The sequence below is a fragment of the Lissotriton vulgaris genome, chromosome 6 (genome assembly GCF_964263255.1).
Source record: "Lissotriton vulgaris chromosome 6, aLisVul1.2, whole genome shotgun sequence".
NCBI classification, from domain to species: domain Eukaryota; kingdom Metazoa; phylum Chordata; class Amphibia; order Caudata; family Salamandridae; genus Lissotriton; species Lissotriton vulgaris.
The window spans coordinates 914,052,406-914,073,097 of NC_141694.1; the positions used below are offsets into that span (position 1 = coordinate 914,052,406).

Sequence of the window (20,692 nt, forward strand, 5' to 3'; positions counted from 1 at the left end):
TGGTTTACCATTGTCCTTCATAGGGAGATCGAATTTGGTAAAAATATCAATACTTCCCAAATGTACCTATATCTTTAATACCATACCACTACAATTTAAATCGGACTGCATCAAAAAGGCACAGGTAGAACTGAACAGTTTTATCTGGGCAGCAAGGGGGTAAGAAATGCATTGAAAAGGCTGAGAAGGAGAAAAGAACATGGAGGAATTGCAGTCCGAACCTCCTACTTTATTGTCGAGCATTCTAATTAAAACATGTTAGAGTACTTCTTAAGGAATACCTGGTATGTACGCAACACCAGCAGGCATTGCCAGAAGGAAACTACTTTCTGTACAAATTTGGGCATCCCAAATATTTAAAAAAGGTTAAGCTTAAGACGCTACTATCAGATTGTAAATTTTGGTATCAAATTACATTTTTTTTTAAAGATTCCATACTACAGTGCTCAGGACCCAAATCTGGGAATCCCCAGGAACTTCAACATGCCTTAAAAACAAACTATTGATCCCCCTGTAAGAAGCAGGAGTAGTGAAGTGGGGGAATCTCAGTTATTGAGCATTGGAAGCAACATGTCAAAGTTTAAATACTACCAAATGGCAAGTTGGATAAAGGAATTGGAGAAAGAAGGGGCGTGTAACTGCTAGAAGAAGAGTTACTGAGGGTTCTATCTAAGAAAGAAGTGTCCAAATGGTACTGGTCTATGATGCAAGCTGAATAAGACGACTTTACACTGCCAACAGTGCTTTTGGGGGAGAAACCCGCCGTCGTGGGATGTACAATGTCTATGGCAAGTATCCATGGCTACATTATGGTACACAACAAAATCTCCACTGCTCAAAAAAAACATCTCTTCACAGTACATAGAGCATACTGGACCCCGAAAAAACTAATGAAGATCAACAGTCGGGAAGTGAAGGTCTGCCCAAAATGTGGAGAAAAAAGAGCACACAACATCCATATGTTTTGGCAGTGCCCCCAACTCCAGCCGTTTTGGATCAATGTGGGTAAGGTCCTAAATGAGGTGATGAGCCAAGATGTCAAGGTAAGCACAGAATTTAATATCTTTGGGATCTGTGAGATTCAAATGGGGATGTCAGTACACTAAACTTAAACAATAGGCAAAAACGACTATGGTTTATATTGATCCTAATTGCCAAACGGGAGATATGTATAAAATAAATACAAGAGAGTCCCCCTATGCTGCATGAATGGTAAGTACAGAGAATGAATAAGTGGGACTGCAGTAGAGGACATAATAAAATAAATGATTCCTGGGATTTATGGAACTGGAATAGAGTGAACAAAATACTTATTTAAGGGGATCTCAAGAGGAGGGTGGTATGTCCAGTGATTAATACTATGGCAATAAGACATGAACTAGGGGATGTGTCTGCGGATTTTCATGAGCAGAGCTTCTTACTGGAAAGAGATTAGGAAGGATGGGCCCTCATGAAAAGGTAAATTCCCCTCCACCTCCATTTTGAGAGGTGGTCGGTATAACTAGCACAATGAGGAAAAGAGAAAAATTTTACCTGTATCTGCTGGAGTCTCTAAACACTTATTTTATTTAATAAAATCCAATCTAATAGTGAAGCTGGATTTTTATATATTAGCTCCCCAGCCACTGCCCACCTCTCCTTGTCCTGAAAGCGTAATAAAGAGAATACATACCTGCTCCCAAAAGAGGGACAATGACTTGGGAATGGAGGATAGTTTTTCTTCCCCTGGCAGGAATACCAGTCGGGTTGGGCCAAGTGACATAATGAACTTCAAAAGGGCCTGTCCAGTTAGAAGCTAATTTTAGATAACACCCGGAAAGGCCCCAGTCTTTATCCTCATAGTCAGGTTGGCACCAAACACAATGAGAAGAAAGCTACTCTCAGAATTTCAAATGACCGCAGAGGAGGTGGCTGGTCATTATTCTTGCCACACCTTTGGGTGGGCACACAGGCACTGCTCAAAGAGAAGAAGGGCTTTCCATCTTGGGTTTTGAGAGTGAGGGGCACTTCAGGATTGTATGTAGTCATGCAAACAGGAACTGCTGAAAAAATTGGGAAGGGTTGTCCCCGGAAGCGTTTAGCCCATGGGTTAAAGAGTTCCTGGCAAAAATCGTCACCCACTACTTGGTGCCAGGTATAAATGTGGTACCCCAAGTCACCATAGCCTGAATATTTTCTGAAAGTGTGGAATATCAGAAGAGTATTGTACCTCCTGTCTGTGAGCTGAGGAGCCCTGAATGGTTGTTGCTACTCTACTTTTACCCAAGACAAAGAAATGGACTCCAAGGGTCAGTTGGCTGACTTGCTCCGTAGCTATGGGTATACAACAGTCAACAAGAAACCTTTCTATTGAAGTGCCCATCCAATGAGTGGCAACTGAACCCGGACTGAACTTTGCGGTTCTATGGCTTCTGCCTGACAACCAGAGAGCCACTAAGTGCCTTCCCCTGAGTTCTTGAAGCACTTGAAGAAAGTTTGCTAACCTTTGAAAAAACTGTTCTTTCTGGTTCTCCAGAGGAACCTACAGGATCAAAAATCGCACCAGCAAATCCATGGCATGAGATTGAATTTGACCTTAATTCTATTCAAGGATCCCAACGCCTCCTAAAAACATGTAAGTCCCATTCTGTCTTGGAAGATTTCCGAGAGAAATCACCAAAGCACCAGCAAGACCAACCTGTTTCAAGTACCTGGCCTTCGAATCCACTCTGGCATCTAGAATATCAGCGGTGGCCCTCTCAGAAAGGATATTTGTACTCAAGTGACAAAGTTCCTTTCTGAATTGGGACTTAGACCATTTTTGGAACTTTTTGACTTCTAGTCTTTTCATGTGACCAATACACTTGATGTATCCGACCAGGGCTCTACCGCGGTCAGCCTGAAATCTCGGCATGGTGCTGGTCTATGGCTTAATTGGCTATTGTTGCTTTTTGCTGCATTTTCTACTCAAAACATCCAGAATTCCTATCTCTGGCTCCCCTTACTGGATTTTTGTCATTTTAATAATATTTTAATTATTATATTTTAATCTACTTTCCTCATTTGGTTGGGAATTTTTCTTGCCTGGTGTTAAATACGTTATGCTTTACAAATTTGCCCTAAGTTAAACCCCTCTCCTTTGTGCCTTAGCTACCAGTGGCTGAGCTCAGGTTAATTTAGTGACTTTGAGGGTTCGCTCTGACAAGAAGTGTTATTATTCCTTGAGACGCAAATTCACCACCTTATATAATAATCCACTTTTTTACAGGGCCTTATTCAGAGAATATTTCTATACATCTTAGTTGCTCTTTGAGTCAATAAAACAGTAATTTACAAATTCACAACCCCAAGTATTTTACTATTTTAAACTAGATTATCTCACACAGAAACTCCTTCGGTAAAGTATAATTTCACTTTCAGCATGTGATGTCATAAGGATGGGTTTGTGAATGTTGTAAGATATGTCCACCAGCAAAAGTTGATAACCACCCTTCATGTGTAAGTTTGTGGGTGTTCTAAATATATTTCAGGTGGTTTCCCACCTTGAAAACTATGAGAGATTTCCAGTAATTCGGATGAGTAAATCAACTTTCAGTGTGGAATTGGGGAAGAACACAACAAACATCTATGTGTGTGCATACCAATGGGTACCCACATTGGTACAGTGATTTTTCCCAGGGGGAAATGTTATAGTGCAAATGACCTTTAGCATTTCAGCATACAGAAAAGTACACCTACACGTTTCTCGTGCACAAATAGTTACATATGTGGTAAATAATTGGAAACTGTGACCCAAGAACTAGACAACTCATTTGGATTGACATGTACAATTTTGGCATGTAATAAAGCTGATTATTGGAAACTGCTTTTGAACACAAATTTTAACTAAGAGTGTAGGAGTTGCTATCAGTGTGAATATATATATATATATATATATATATATATATATATATATATATATATATATATAATGCATAATAGTATAATATGGTCAAAATTTTTAACGAGTGGCTGTGGAGTCATCCTAAATCACAAGGCAAGAGGCCAAGTGATTTGTACATCTCACCAGAACCCCAGGATGGTGAAATGACATCATATTACACATTATTACCTGGTATATCTATTTGTATTAAAAAGAAAATTGCAGTTTTTAGCCTAAAAACCTATGTTCTTTCACTTTTGACAATGGCCACTATTAAGAATTAGAATGTTTAAGTTTATAAGTGCATGAATACATTGCTAATAAGAGCAATGGGCAATAGTAAAGGCTTGTGGATTGGTCTGATGTTGTTGCTACAGTATTTGCAGTATAATTATGGTTCAAATGAATTTGCCACATAATTTGGCACATAATTTGGAGATTTCATGAACAAATGTGTTTCAGTCTCAAATGGAAGAATATAAAAGTGCCAGGAATGTGCTGCACATTATTCCCTTTTCAATGCATCCTTTTCATTAGCTTGCACCATAATCCTAGTGGCCCTGACAGTGGTAAAGTTCTGCTGAGTGTTTTGGGTGTTGTCATTATGATGCAACATGTATTTTAAAGGGAGCATTGATATATTTCCCCTAGGAGAAGCCTATGATCGCTCAGACCTCCATTCAAGACATTGATGTTCTTCAATTGCAGGAGCTAATCTGGCCTATATTTTTTTCTGATTCACCTGAATGTTACCCCAATGTTCTGTTATTATTATCTCTCTTAATTGCCCTCTCCAGGTCCTGATCAGAGTGATTTTGTGGTATTACTGGATAAAAAAAAAAACTCTAAATGAAATCAGTAGGTATAAGTAAGGGAGCGATGTTTCCATTCTCTCACGGTTGGTTTGTACCAAATTTCCATCAATCAGTACTAGTGCACATCTCCACAAACTGTAGATTCTCAGGATTAGTTGTCTAACATCACACTAGTTTATTCAAATTTCAGGCAAGGAGTAAAAATGAGGGTGTTTTTTTCCCTTTCTCAACTTGCAGGCCTAATCACCGTAGCAGTTTTCTACATTCTTCTAGTGTTGAAAAGGCCTTCCAAGATATTTCATGGGCAGATGTACATTCCGCCCCGGGAAACTCTTTCCTGTGTTTTAATTCATCAAAGGGTCTAATTTTCAAGAAAGTATCCCAAATTTGAGTCTGTAAATTAGGATTTCCATTTTAGAAACACAAATTCGAACTTTTGCTCATTTGTGAGGCTCTTGGGTGAACAATGTGTAGAAAGCAAGCACCTAGTGTGGTTAATGACTTAAAAAAGGAGGCAAGACGACATCCGCTCCAGTCTCAATTTAACAACAAGTGATTGAAGCGCATTTTGTGCTTCAACCATACATTAATGTGGAAGTCTAAAGACAATTTCCCCCAGGAAACATTATCATACTAGATGCTCCGGAATATGTATATATAATTATGTTCAGCCCCTGTGTGTTTTCTTTTTATATTTGTAGCAGTGTATTGTGAAAATAAACATAGGTTTAACTGGTATAACAACAAAGTCACTGAGCTTAAGTGAGCTTCCCAAAAGGTCTATCTGTAAAAAGCCTGGCATGTGCAACTTTGGTGGGAATTTGTAAATAGTATGGTTGTTCAGGAAGGACTAGTTGGGATAAACACTGCATGGCCAGAGTGTCACAAAAGAAATGTACCACACGTGATACCATAGGACCACAGAACTAGATTCAGTGGGGGGCACAAGAGAGCCAAAATAATGGTCTGTCACACAACCTATGTAGGACGTGTTCTGGAATGCATATGGCAAAACCTGTGAAAACATGTTGGGATAACCAAAGTTGCTGTACTTCTTTGCTTGAACGCCAGAGAGCAGGACAGTGGCACATCTACAAAGAGAACGCATTGGTGCTCGCTTCACTAGTGCAGGCTCACTTTTGGTTTGCCTTGTGCCATGAGCATTCCTTTGTACTATACTGGAACGGAGTCTGCATGAGTCTACCGCAGTTTTGTACCAGAAGGGGTACCCTTCTAGTATAAAATAGCAAGCTTAGATTTACTTTTAAACTTTTCCCACTTTGTGTGTCCATCAGTACAGCACACATGCAAAGCTAGAAAATTCAGAAAGAATGAAATGTTTCTCCTTCCTTCTGCTTGCTATGAGAAAGCATCATTTTCTGGCTCAAAGCACTGTCAACAAATGTTAGTCAATAGGGTTTTGCATAAAAAAAAATGAATGGTAGCATGGGAAAATCCATGCACAATCCACGGGACACACTCCTTGTCACAAATCAGCATAGAGCAATGCTTAGGGCTACTTTTCTCTAAAGTAAATCACAAATCAGCACTTTGCTCTGGTCTACATCTCTTGAGGTGACTTTGCACCTGCGCAAAGTGTTGATAAATTTGGCCCACTGTGTTGATAGCATTTTTGAAGCATGTTTACTGTCAACAAAATAACCCCGGGGATCAAATATTGTTGGGAAAGGATAGCGTGGGATACATTTTGAAAGTTTTTCTGATTTCAAATGTGCACTATGTTCGAAATAAAGTTTCTTGAGCATGTGTAAATTGAGCTTGAAAAAGTCTTGCATGTGCCAATAGTGATGCGCTAAAAACGCTTGCTGTGGATGTGTAACTTATACATGTGCGAGGACACACATGCACACACATGACACAAGCATGAGAATAGAATGGTGGACATCCACAGAGCCTTGTTAAGAACGTACAAAGAGTAGGCAATACAAGTGTTGGATCTACACAAACAAATATGCTATGTGGTGGCAGACTAAAATTTTATCAAAAAAGAAGCACAAGATTTCTCCCTGTGTTCCCTGATAGCTAAGTAGTCTTTGTCTACTCTGGCCTCAAATCATTATTTTGCCTACGTGAAAACATAGACGTGCATAAATAACCTTTAATTATGTTTTACATAAGACATGACAAATTTTCTAGTCCACTGTTATAAGCGTACGTTGCATTAAGCCTTTACCCTCAGCTGTTTTCTATTCAAAGTTTAGTTTATGAACTCCAAACTTACCAAAACAAAAAGGTATTACAATAAAACCATCAAATCAATATGCTATTCTATAACTTTCAACTGATTTCTGTTACTGAGCCAAGGCATTTTATAAAATGTATGCACAACATCCTTATGTAACTGCATGATTTAAAATGACTTTGATAAATATTATTTTGAAATTCCCCACAAACTCATTAATTTGAAAACAGTCTAAAACTAGTTTTTGCTCTTAGCCCTTAACAGTGTACAGAAATATTTGACCAACATCTGTCATTTACACACGTAATGTAAGGTCATACATATACTAATTTGTATGCCCTTTTCATGCCAATGTGTATTCAGACTTAGGGGCTCATTATGATGGTCCAACCGCCATCGTGTTCAGACTCGAGACTGTCTGACAAGCAATCAGTGGTCTTGACCGCCGAATTACAATACGACTAATGTGCAGGCAGTTGTAAATGTCACTTTATCTAATGTGTTTGCACTGATGGCGACACCGCATTAAGGAGGAATTACGAAGACTTGAGAAAGCAACACATTACTCCCGGATGAAAAATAAAGAAAAATATACAACCCGGTTTGAACCTGTTGATCGTCCCAAACATACACCAAGATATGGACCATAATACAAGACAACTCAGATATTGTTTGTTGATCCTGAGGAGAATCCCCTAAATCCTAGGGATTTGAAACGCGTCGACCCCTCCAGTGTTTCAGATTTATTCTGTTTTTTTAGACCAATCTTTTTCCTAAAAATGTTTGGAGTATAATAATGTTTGATGGTCGTTCCCCTAAATGAAATTTGTACCAGTTTTTCTCTTCATCTAGTGGAGTAGGCCCTCCTGTTGTATTTAGAGCAGGATTTTTGTATAGGGCCTCTCATTATTAAGTAACTATATCTTGATAGAGGAAAGGTTCCGTCTTGCCCTGTCCTATTTATTTGTTTGTCTATTGTCAAACTGTTGTCCATGAGTGTTAATGTTATATGTACTACCTTTTGAATTGAATCCTTGGCATTTGTGTCCCCTTTCTCTTCTGTGTCAAAATACACCCTTGTGATCCTCCTGGATTATTCTGATAACTGTATCAAATGCAAGTTGTAGTTTTTGACTAGTTAATTTCACGATTACCCAACAAAAAATTCTTGTTTTTTCGAAATATTTTCCTAAAAAGAATCCAAAAGCAAAAAGAATAAATCTAACAAAATAAATCAATTATTTTTGAAAAACCTTGACTGAAATAGTGGTCTTTGGGCTGAGCGACATTGAGTTCAACCTTTTCCAAACGTTCAAACCACTGCACAGTACTGGCAATCTCTTTTGTTCATTCTGTTACTGGCACAGCCTTACTGTGCTTTAGCCAAAACCCCCTTTGTTAAACACTTTATCTAATGCGGCTTGAGCTAGGCCCCAGAAATGGACCACAACACAAGCTGCAATGTGGTGCCTGACACAGTGCATGGATGCTTTTGGGGACACTACATGCGCCCCCAGACAACATAGCAGCGGTCGAGTAAGGCCCCAAAAGTCACTTTCCGACAGCCTTTTCATGGCCTTTTCATGGCCATTAAAAGGCTGTCAGAAACTGACATCCTAATCCTTATGGTGGTGGCATCGATGGCACCTCCTCCATTGTAGGCATTAGGCTCTGACCGCTGCCCGACAGGCTCCTTGAGTCTGGAAGTCTTTCAGCCTGGCATCTGCATTCCATCCCCCGGCATCATAATCCAACGGTCAGAGCGCAGCCCTAGATGTCGGGCGGAGCTGTCGATATCGATCCACAACATCGTAATAGGGCCCTCAATGTGCAAAGAAACCAATGTGAGTCAGTGGAAAAAAGTAACATCCATGTAGGCATAATTTAGGTGTAGCAAAATATATCATTTTTACTGAACATCCCTGAATTTAACACAATATGTGAAATATCAAAGTAAGACATAACAGCAATTATGAGGGTGTAAAAATAGGTACTGTTTTTCGAGGTAAAGTGAAATGTTTAAGGAATCACAATGTAGATTGGACTATAGTGATCAATATTGGTCTGTGTGCCTGACAGCCCTGTGATTCATGTCCAGTCTTGGTAATCATTAGACGCAGGTTTTTATTTAAAGAATTACATTTACAAAATGTCAAACCACATGTGAAATTATTGTAATGTTTGCTTCTTGTTGTTCTATTTCAGCCTGGTTGTGTAAATACCACAGAAATCGACATAAAAAAGTCTTCGAGAATGAGAAATCCGCACAAAACAAGAAAGGTAAAATTGTGCTTCTTTGTCAAATGTTTGCAAAAAAAAAAAGCATGGAGAATCCGCCAGGTTGTCCGATTATATCCGCCATTGGCAGAGCATTTGAAAATACCTCCAAATATGTTGATTCTTTTCTTCGTCCCCTAGTTAGGTTTCTTCCTTAGTTCATTCAAGAATATGGCGATTTTCTCAAAAAAACTTATGATCTGCCACGGGAAGAAGACATGCTACTGGTCACCATTGATGTGACTACGTTATGTACTAGTATTAGGCATGATGATGGCTTGCGAGCAGTAGAACACTTCCTGAGCGAACGCCCAATTGGCCTATGGTCCCATACCCAAATGCTACTCATGATGGTTTCGGCATGTCTAAAGAACAACTTTTTTCTCTTTAACAACAATGTATACCACCAAGTATGTGGAACCGCTATGGGCACTTGCTTAGCCCCCAGCTATGCTAATTTGCATATGGGCTGGTGGGAGGAGCAGGTGATCCAGGTCGGTTCCACAAAGAATGGGAAGAGAATATTTAGCATTGAAGTGGCTTCATCAATGACCTTTTCGTAGTATGGAGAGGGTCTGAGGATTCTGTCAAGAATTTCATCAAGAAAATACAAGAAAACTCCCTGAACCTAAAGTTCACTAGTTCAGTTAGTAGGAGTGAAGTTAATTTCTTAGATCTCACAGTATATGTTAACGACTCCAAACTATGAAGCTTTTCAGAAAGCCAACAGCGGAGAATATGTTAGAACATGTTGTTACATATAACAAGCTTCCATCCGCATAATTTAATCAAGAGCATACTGTATGGTGAGAGTTTAAGAGCAATACGCAATTGCAGTGACCAAGAAGTCCTAGAAAAGGAGTTTGAAAATCTAGAATCACGATTTTTTGCTCGGGGCTATAGAGGCGAGAATGTTCAAGCTTCCATTAGGAAAGCGAAAATGAGAAGCAGGGAAGACATTCTGTTATCTAAAAGTCAGAGCAAGATCAGAAAGGAAAGCTCACAGAATAATCAAGTGAGAATGATTACATCATTTAAACGACAACATGGACAGGTCAGGAATATCTTGAATAAGCAGTGGCACCTTATTCGCAATGATCCATTGCTAGGTAAGCTGGTTCAAAAAATACCAGCAATAACGTTCCGTAAGGCACGTTCTTTCAAACAAATGCTAGTCAGCAATATAACCCTGCAGCAGTAAATTGTAAAGTCAAAAACTTGGCTAAAGAAGAAAGAAGGGTTTATCAAGTGTTTGAAATGCAAAGCGTGTGGGCATGAGAAGAACACACACACATATACACCTTGCTTATCCAAAAGAGAGAAGAAGATTAAAGGATTTCTTTCATGCAGGACTGAATATGCTGTCTTCATGCTGCAATGCCCTTGTGGCTTGCGGTAGGTGGGCAGCACGATTCATCCTGTCCATGAGAGGGTGTTGCAGCACTTGAGGGCCATCCGGAATGGAGACAAGACTTACCCAGTAACAGACCACTTTGAAGCTTACCACGACAAAAGCACTCAAGGGCTAAGCTATTTTGTGATTGATTGCATCCCTTTTAATATCTGGGGAGGCAACTGTGAAAAAAAGCTTAGAAGACTGGAGGCCTGTTATATTATAGAGTTAAATACTCGGACCCCGATGGGTCTGACTATGGAAGAAGATCTAATTACAAATCTATGAAATTTTGTATAGGCAGGCTGCTGAACAAAGTTAACTGAAACAGAGTAGCAGAGTATAAGAGCACCTCTCCGGAATTTGGTTTTAACTATTTTTGCATTATCATGGAAGTTTTTGGTCACATGGGTTACATAGGGCTATGAGAGATTAGAAAAGGTGGTGGTTCTTAAATTCGCCCACTGGGGCTGAATAGTCCGACACTAATCGCGCGTTTATAACAAAAAAGAGCAGGTGTTGGGACACCCACTTGGGTTGTATTTAAATCTTTGGTGTATTGAGAATGAATTTGAAACCCCGTAATGAGGTGGGCTACGCTCCCACTGGCAATGTGTTATTTGTTCAGGATGCAATTTGTAGATAAAGTTCTATTGAAAGCTTTTTTGTAGGGCAGAATGTATTATAAACTTTTCTGACTCTATGATTTTCAAATACTGCTTTAATACAGTCTTGTTCTTCTTGATATTTCCAAATGCAGGAAAATGTGAGCGATATGCTTAATTGCAAACGAGGTTTAATGCCTGTGAATTAACTAAATGCGAGTGTCGTTTGAGTAAAACTGCGAGTCTTTTCATCGGGCACACTGGGGTTGTAGTCACGTCACGTGACAGCGTGGTGGTACGCTGGGGTTAAAATGGGCGCATTTTAAATAGTAAAACTATTGGTGAACAAGCCAGCTGCGTCGGGGAAACACGTCCTTTCCAGCTGTCCCAATACATTTTTTTTGGCCAGCACACAGCGTTGTGAACCCTTACTTGTGGAGTGAGGAAAAGTTGGTATTGCGGATCGAACCTGGGTGATCCTTTAAGCACAACACACACACATATATATGTATATATATTACCTACTGGCGGTCGCCAGTAGGTATATATAGTTAGGATTTTTTTCCTATGGGACTTTTGAAAATTCTATGTCTAATAACTTTGGCGTTTGTAGACGGAATTGGCTGAAATTTTCAGGAAAATGGCACATTTTGTTTCTGAGCAGCCCTTGAAAATTTGGGGGGTGTTCGTCAAGGGGGGGCTGAGATAAAAGGGGGGTCCCAAAACGCGTTTTTCCCATGTTAATTTCCATAGGGCGGTTGGCCTCACTTTTAGCTCGAACGGCTGAATGGATTTGCACGAAACTTGGCAAAATTGTAGGGACTGTTAGCCCGATGTGCCTTTGCTAGGTCTCAATATATGTGCTCCAGTGGATTTTGAGAAATTAACGTTCAAAAAAAGATATATATCTGTGACAGCGCTCTGGGCAGCGCTCCGGTTCGCGTACTTTTCGCGTTACGGAGCTTTGCGAAGCGAAGCTGATTGGCTCTCCGGTGTCTGTAAACATTCTAAACAGTCCGTAGCGGCCGCCATCTTGTCTCTCTGTAGGATCGAGAGACAAGAGGAGGCCAAAACAAAGGGGGAAATGACCATAAGGGGGCATAGTAGATCCTCCCTGACCCCCTAGGTTTGATGAGGAGGTTTTAAAAGGGCCCCGCGGGGCAAAAATAATAATTTTTTTTTTTTTTTGCGTGGGAAGCTCCCGGTTCGCAAACCGGTAAGCGGCCCAGGGAGTGTACTATGAGGGAAAAAGAATTATAGACTTTTCAAATATTGTATGTTAATTGATTGTTCGTTTTGTTGTTTTTTTAAATTTATTTATTTATTTTGATTAAATAAAAATTTATTGGTCAGAATTTTCATAGTTCAATAAAACTTCCAGCATTACATCATCTGGAATCTCCTCAAACATGCTTGTTTCTATGTCTTGTAAGCTTTCAATAAATTGTTCATCAAAAGACTCATCCATAAAATCTTCATCCAAAATTTCTTCTGTTAAAATTTCTTCTGTTGTAATGTCGAAGGAAACATTGATTTTTTCGTGCTCCCCTTCCATTTTTTTGCTGTAAATTGCATAAAAAAATAATTATATTAGAAGAGTTAGGGCACTGTTGGGTTTAAGTTCAGACAGGTAGTTCTGTTTTTTTAACAGTGAAGTTAAAGTAAGTAAATTCATAATTATAGCGGAGAAGTGTAAGTCAATCAATAAATATAACAGAGGAGCATTGCTTTACATCCTCATTCTGCTCTCCCCGCTCCGTCCCCTCCCCTGTCCGCCGTGTGCATTTCTCGTCCCCCCCCTCCCCACACTAACGCCACTCACACACGCAACGCCACTCACACACGCAACGCCACTCACACACGCAACGCCACTCACACACACAATGCCATTCACTTACGCAACGCCACTCACACACACAACGCCACTCACACACACAACGTCACTCACACACACTACGCCATTCACACACGCAATTCATCCACGCAATGCCACTAATCCACGCAACGCCACTCATCCACGCAACACCAATGATCCACACAACGCCAATTATCCACGCAATGCCACTCATCCACACAACGCCACTCATCCATTTGCAAAACCAAAAGGACAAACTCTTCTATTGTGAGACCTATTGCATTTTCAATGCTTGATTCTTTCACTTCCTTATCTATTTTGTTTTCCACACTTATATCCTCTTCCATCTTTTCTTCGGTAAATAAATCTATTAAACACCATCTCTGGTTTAGTCCCTATAGCTGTCTTTCTTTTAACATTACTCTCTGTTTACTTCCCTTGTACTTACTCCTTTATTTTATTTTTTTAAAAATTGGGGTTAGCTCCCGGTTCGCGTACCGGCGAGCGAACCGGAAAGCGAACTAAAAAAAAAGAGCTTGCCAGAGTGTTACACTTTCTAGCAATTTTTGTATAAAGGGGAGGTAGTTCTGAAAAGAACTTTTTTTAAAATGTTTTTGTTGTTTTATATATTTTTTTTCTTTTTTGAACATTATTTGTTTTTTTTGTATTTTTTGAACAATTTTATGTTTTTTTTGTTTTTTTTGAAAGGGAAAGAACAAAAAGAGGCATTGAAAAGGGCTCAACAGGAGCAAAAAAAAAATTATTGCTTGGGGCGTTTAGAGCATCGGTGTTTCTCAAATGCTAAATTAATTAATTTCACACTCATATTAGCACATGAAATTAAAGTGCCACAATATAAACAAGTAAGCTTCATATGAACAAATTTTTTTTGAATATTTGGCACTGTTTCGCGTGCCTCTGCAACCGTCAGAGAAATATCAGCAGATGTCCTGGCCACAGAAGTTGGAGGGTTCTCTTGCAGGTCACGCATCTCTGCCCGGCTATAATTTAGTGGATGCCACCTCTGCATATGTCGGTGCATCGTGTAGTTTCCATAACTGTACTTTTTTTCAGTTCCCCTGGATAATTTATCTTGGCATATAAGGCACGTAGCATAGCGTGCATTAACTTTTTTCATTCCTGCTGGAATAGAAAAAAACTGCCAGATAAAACTATTTTTGTAATGAGATACCCGGGGTAACTCTTTCAAAAATCGTGGTGCCTCTTCTTCCTCTTCCTCTTCTGGATCCTCTTCCTCCTCTGGGTTTCCAAGGAACTGTGGAGGTGGTCCTCTCTTCTTATGAGGAGATGGTGGTGGTGGTGGTGGGGGTCCAGCAGCTGCAGCTACTACTGAAGCCATTTTTTTCACAGAGCAAAAGTCAGAGTGAGAAAAAAGGTGGGGGCTTTCATCATTTGGGAAAAAAAATAGTTCTAAACCAATGAAAAGTGTTATTTTTAGGTCACATGACCTAGTCTTACATCATTAGGAAACCAAAAGTGAAATGAACCAATGAAAAGTTTTATAAACAAGTCACATGACCTGTTCCGCTCATGTTACGCGCTGCGCGCCGCGCCCCGGATCGCTTCCGGTTCGCGGTCCGGAGCACTTCCGGGAGCGCTAACGCGGCGCGTCATAAGACGCATTACGCGACAACGTGATATGTCGCGCTTCCGCGACGCGTCACGATGTTGATTTCTAATGCGGCAGTTGCGCAAACGGAACGTTTACCGGTTAGCGGACCGGGTCGCGGCATCAAATTGAGCTAACGGAAAGCTTCCCGGTTCGCGAACCGGGAGCGAACAAAAAAAATATTTTAAAAAAATTAATCATAAACATATAAAATATATTTTGGGATTTAAAGAAAAATACATTTTACAGCTACAGATATTAGCTTTTAAAAAACCAATGAAATTCACTGCAAAAACCATATGTTATAGACCATATATAGTTAGGAATTAGCATTTACAAAACCATATTTTACTCACACAAAACCATTGAAATTTCATATATAGTTAGTTGCCCTAACTATATATCGCACACCCGCAATCCACTGCTGATGATGTCACATATTACATCATTCATGACATGGTCAGTGACATCACTGATGACATCACTGATGACATCTCAAATGACATCACTGATGACATCACTGATGACATCTCATTTGACATTACTGATCACATCACTGATGACATCATTCATGTGATTATACGATGAACCTCTTCAGACTCTAATATAACCTTAGATACACTCAGTGTAAACAGACACTCACAGACTGTCACTCATCCATGGAGTTATTCACACACCTAGTCAGTCATGCAAAGAATCAATCACACCTCCATTTCCTCAACTATACAGTTATACACACCTTACTTATTCAAACATATACTAACACATATTTACTCTCTTATATAATCCCTAATAAAAGTTCACAATGATCCATACAGCCACTCACACATTCACTGGCTCTAATGCACAGTTATTTATATATGTCAACTCTCACATGTACTGTGTTTTACATATGTACTTACTTTGACATGTAGCACTGAGATATCCATTCACTCACCAATACACTCATGCACACAGTCAACCGCCCATACAGCTGATTCCACATGCACTTTTGAACCCACACATCTAGTGAATCAACTGCTCACACATCTTTGCACAGAGTCATACACCTCCCAGCCACCCACACACACACTCAGTCTCCCATACAAATACTTGGGCAACCAATCAATAACCCATATAGTTACTCATATAGCTACTGATCAATACATGCAGCAGGTTACAGAACAACAGACATAATGATGCACAAATTAAGACAGTTTAGTCACTAACCCATGCACTCGTTGAGACACATTTATTCACTCACTCATACAGTCAGTCATGCACCTACTAAATCCTTCATCCAGACACTTAAACATCCACTCATTCTTCAATATGTAAGACATATTTTTACTTTACTGCAACATACAGTCACTGGATGATATCATCAGTGATGTCATCAGTGATGTCATTTGAGATGTCATCAGTGATGTCATCAGTGATGTCACTGACCATGTCATGAATGATGTAATATGTGACATCATCAGCAGTGGATTGCGGGTGCGCGATATATAGTTAGGGCAACTAACTATATATGAAATTTCAATGGTTTTGTGTGAGTAAAATATTGTTTTGTAAATGCTAATTCCTAACTATATATGGTCTATAACCTATGGTTTTTTCGGTGAATATATATATATATATATATATTTGTTCAACAGAAAACTCCTTCTGGACCCCAGGTGACCCGTGGAAGGTGGCGTACGTGTCGGCGGAGTGAAGCCGACTCGAATCAATTCCAAAAGGCACACAGTCAATGAAGTACGCTCTCGGGGCAAAAACAGGTAAACACCGAAGGCTTCTTTAGTGCTGTTTATTCCACAACGCGTTTCGCCGTGAAGACGGCTTGATCACGTGATCAAGCCGTCTTCACGGCGAAACGCGTTGTGGAATAAACAGCACTAAAGAAGCCTTCGGTGTTTGCCTGTTTTTGCCCCGAGAGCGTACTTCATTGACTGTGTGCCTTTTGGAATATATATATATATATATATATATATATATATATCTATTCACTGAAAAAAACCATAGGTTTCACACCAGTTATAGTTAGGAATTAGCATTTAAAAAACCTATTAAATTCACTGAAAAAACCATAGGTTTCACACCAGTTATAGTTAGGTGGAAATTTTACTGATATAAAACCATTGAAATTCCCACGTTATAGTTAGTCGGACTCACTATAACTTGCGCGTGCAATGCACTGCTGATGACATCACATATTACATCACTCATGACATGGTCAGTGACATCACTCATGACATCACTGATGACACCATCCAGTGAATATGTGTCTTTCTGAAAAATAAATATTAGTGAGTTATGTTTTAATATTTAAATTCATATATTAGTGTTTCACTTTGTGTATAAGTGGCTACATGTGTTGATAAGTAGCTACATGCGTATTTATATGGGTTATTTGATATTTTTAGTAGTATCAGTATGAGTGTCTATATGGTTTGGTGGAGGTATTACTTAGCACATAGATGCATGAGTGACTGACTCTTTGTTTGTATGTGTTTTGAAGACAGCATATGTACAGGACTGTATGGGTGGATGAGTGTCTATATGTGTTTGTTAGTGAGTGAATGACTGTCCCACTAGTGTCTTTATCAGTAACTACATATGTTTTAATCTAGTATATATGAATATTGATGTATATAAGTGAGTATATGTGAGAGTAAGAGATTGTAAGATTTCCTGTTTAAATAAGTATGTGTTTCTATAAGTGATTGTTTAAGAGAATAAATATGTGTAATTTTCAATAGAAGTAAGGTGGAAGTGTGTGTATAACTCTATATTCAAATAAATGGTTGTTCAATAGTTTATTTGCACGTGTGAATATGTGTGTGAGTAACTTTTGGATGAATGTCGGTGTGTAACAGGATGTATAGGTGTATCTCTTCATATGATGAGTGAGTATATGTATGAGTGACTATATAGAACTGTTGGTGAATGAATGGATGTGTACATAAATAGTGGAAGTACAGAATTGCTTGTTGTAACTGATATAGGTATGTCCATTTTTTAAAAATTTCAGTTTCTATTTTTGAATATGTGTCTCAAGGGTTACTTTACACTGAGAGGAGGTCTGTGACTGTGTCACAAGGATGGTGTCATCAGTGATGTCATGAGTGATGTCACTGACCATGTCATGAGTGATGTAATATGTGATGTCATCAGCAGTGCATTGCACGCGCAAGTTATAGTGAGTCCGACTAACTATAACGTGGGAATTTCAATGGTTTTATATCAGTAAAATTTCCACCTAACTATAACTGGTGTGAAACCTATGGTTTTTTCAGTGAATTTAATAGGTTTTTTAAATGCTAATTCCTAACTATAACTGGTGTGAAACCTATGGTTTTTTTCAGTGAATTTCAAAGGTTTTTTTAATGCTAATTCCTAACTATAAGTTTCACTTTATAAATAAGACTGTTAGCACTCTAGTTGTTCTTTTTAACACTCTGGTACATTCTGTCATTGGGCTACAGTTGGGCTACATCTAGTTGAATTTTGGGCTACATTTACAATTTTTGATCTCTGGTGGCCATCTTTGGGCTACATTGGGCTACTTTGGGCTACATTTGGGCTACATTTTGGCTCTAACATATATTAAGCCCAATGTAGCACAATACATATTTTTATAAAGTTAATTTTTTTACAAACCACTTCAGAATAGGGCTACCTGTCTCTACAATTATCCCATTTTTTATTTTTTATTTTTGGGGGGAGCGCTCCCGGAGCGCGCCCCGGAGTGCGCCCCGAAAAGCGTATTTCTGAAAAGCGCCCCCGGGCGCGCTCCGGGGAGCGTCTCGTAAGCGTCAATATCGCAAACGAAAACATGATCGTGACGTATCGCGTAGCCGCGACCGCGTGATACGCACGGCGTAAGCGCACCCGGAAGTACTCGAGCGAATACGATCGCACAACGTAAACTTCCGGCGCGCTTACGCTGCGCGACCCGGGCCGCGCCCCCGGGCGCATAGCGTAAGCGCGTCGGGTCATGTGAGCAGAAAATAACACTTTTCATTGGTTCATAACAGTTTTAGTTTCATAATGATGAAGCCCCTGGTCTTGTGACCTGAAAATAACACTTCTCATTGGTTCAGGACAGTTTTTTTTTCTAAATGATGAAAGACCCCACCTTTTTTCCTTATTCTGACTTTGTCCTTTGACTGAGGAAGACCTGTTTGTTGCTCTCTCTACTTTTTTGCTCTAAATAATGGCTTCATTAGTAGCATCAGCTGGTGCATCTGCCCCACCACCACCACCACCACCACCAAGAGGACCAGCTCCAAATTATATTGGTGGTCAAGAACAGGAGGAGGAGGAAGAGGAAGAGGAGGAGGGGAGAAGAAGATGGCTGCCAGAAGAAAATACACCTTATAAACCCAAACCACACATTGTTTGGCAGTTTTTTTCAATTCCAGAGGGGAAAAAAAAGGTGAATGCTCCCAAGGTGACTTGCCTCATCTGCAATGATGAACTTTCACGGGGCAACCCAAACAAGAAATATTCTTTTGGTAACTATACCATGATTCGGCACATGACAAGAAAGCATCCAAACAACTACTCTCGAGCAGAGTTCCGGGAACTGGCCAGTAACCTCCCCCAGTCATCAAGGACCCCCTCCCAAAGAAACCAACCCACTTCCTCGCAACCAGAAACATCTGAGGTGATGCCTTGCATTCAGCCGAGATTTGCTGATTTTAAAATTACTTGTACTGCTTGTGGCAAGCTTATCTCCTATGGGGAACAAAGTATTAAGCTCATCGTCCTTGCACGTGATAATCACAAGTGCCCCAAAAAGAAATAATTTTTTGGGTTTTTTGTTTTTTTGCTCCAGTTGAGCCAGTTTCAATTCCCTTTTTTTGTTTCTCCCCCTAAAAAATACAAAAAAATATATAAAACTGTTTTGAAAAGCCAAAAAAAGTTCAAAAAGTTCAAAAAACACAAAAAAAATATAAAACAACAAAAAGAAGAAAAAAAAAAGTTCTTTTTAGAACTACCTCCAATTTCTAAATAAAAACTTCATTTTTTTGAAAACTCTGTCATCTTTTTCCCTCATTTTACGCTCCCCGGTGCGCTACCTGGTGCGCGCACCGTGCGCTTCCCCCGCGCAAAACGAAAAAAAAAAAATATTTTAAATGCCCCGCGGGGCCCTTTTATAGCCCCCACATCAAACCAAGGGGGTCAAAGGGGTCTATCCCTGACGCCTTATGGTCAGTTCCCACTTTGTTTTAGCCACCTCTTATGTCTCGATTTTACCGAGACACAAGATGGCGACCGCTCTGGACTGTTTGGAATGTTTACAGACACCCGAGAGCCAATCAGCTTTTCATGCGCACCTCGCGTGTCGCGCCTGGAGCGCTCTCCGGTGCGCTGCTATAGATATATATATTTTTTTGAACCTAAATTACTCAAAATCCACTGGAGCACATATCTTGAGACATAGCAAAGGCACATCGGGCTACCAGTCCCTACAATTTTGCCAAGTTTGGTGTAAATCCATTCAGCCGTTCGGGCTAAAAGTGAAATCGACCGCCCTATGGAAATTACCATGGGGAAAACGCGTTTTGGGACCCCCCTTTTATCTCGGCCCCCGCTTGACGAATCCCCCCCAAACTTTCAAGGAAGGACCGGAGCTCGACGAGGCCATTTTCAGGAAATTTTCAGGCAGATTCGTCAACCGGTGCCAAAGTTATTCCAAATAGAATTTTGAGATTTAACATTGAAAAAAATCCTAACTATAACTACCTACTGGCGACCGCCAGTAGGTAATATATATATATATATATATATATATATATATTCAATGAAAAAACCATTGGTTTTAGGCCATATATAGTTAGGGATTTGCATTTACAAAACCTTATTTTACTCGCATAAAACCATATAAATTCCATATATAGTTATAAGCGCTAACTATATATCGCGCACCCGCAATCCACTGCTGATGATGTCACATATTACATCATTCATGACATGGTTAGTGACATCACTGATGACCTCACTGATGACAACGTCCAGTGACTGT

At 39.7% G+C, this 20,692-nt stretch overlaps 1 protein-coding gene across 1 annotated transcript in view; it reads left to right on the forward strand.

The window, feature by feature from the left end:
- Positions 1 to 20,692, forward strand: part of RGS7 (regulator of G protein signaling 7) — a 2,226,031-nt gene that overhangs the window by 1,739,657 nt on the left and 465,682 nt on the right. Inside the window, exon 10 of the mRNA XM_086925320.1 lies at positions 9,125 to 9,199. Within this exon, the coding sequence (XP_086781446.1) occupies positions 9,125 to 9,199 (75 nt within the window). The remainder of the gene's footprint in view (positions 1 to 9,124; positions 9,200 to 20,692) is intronic.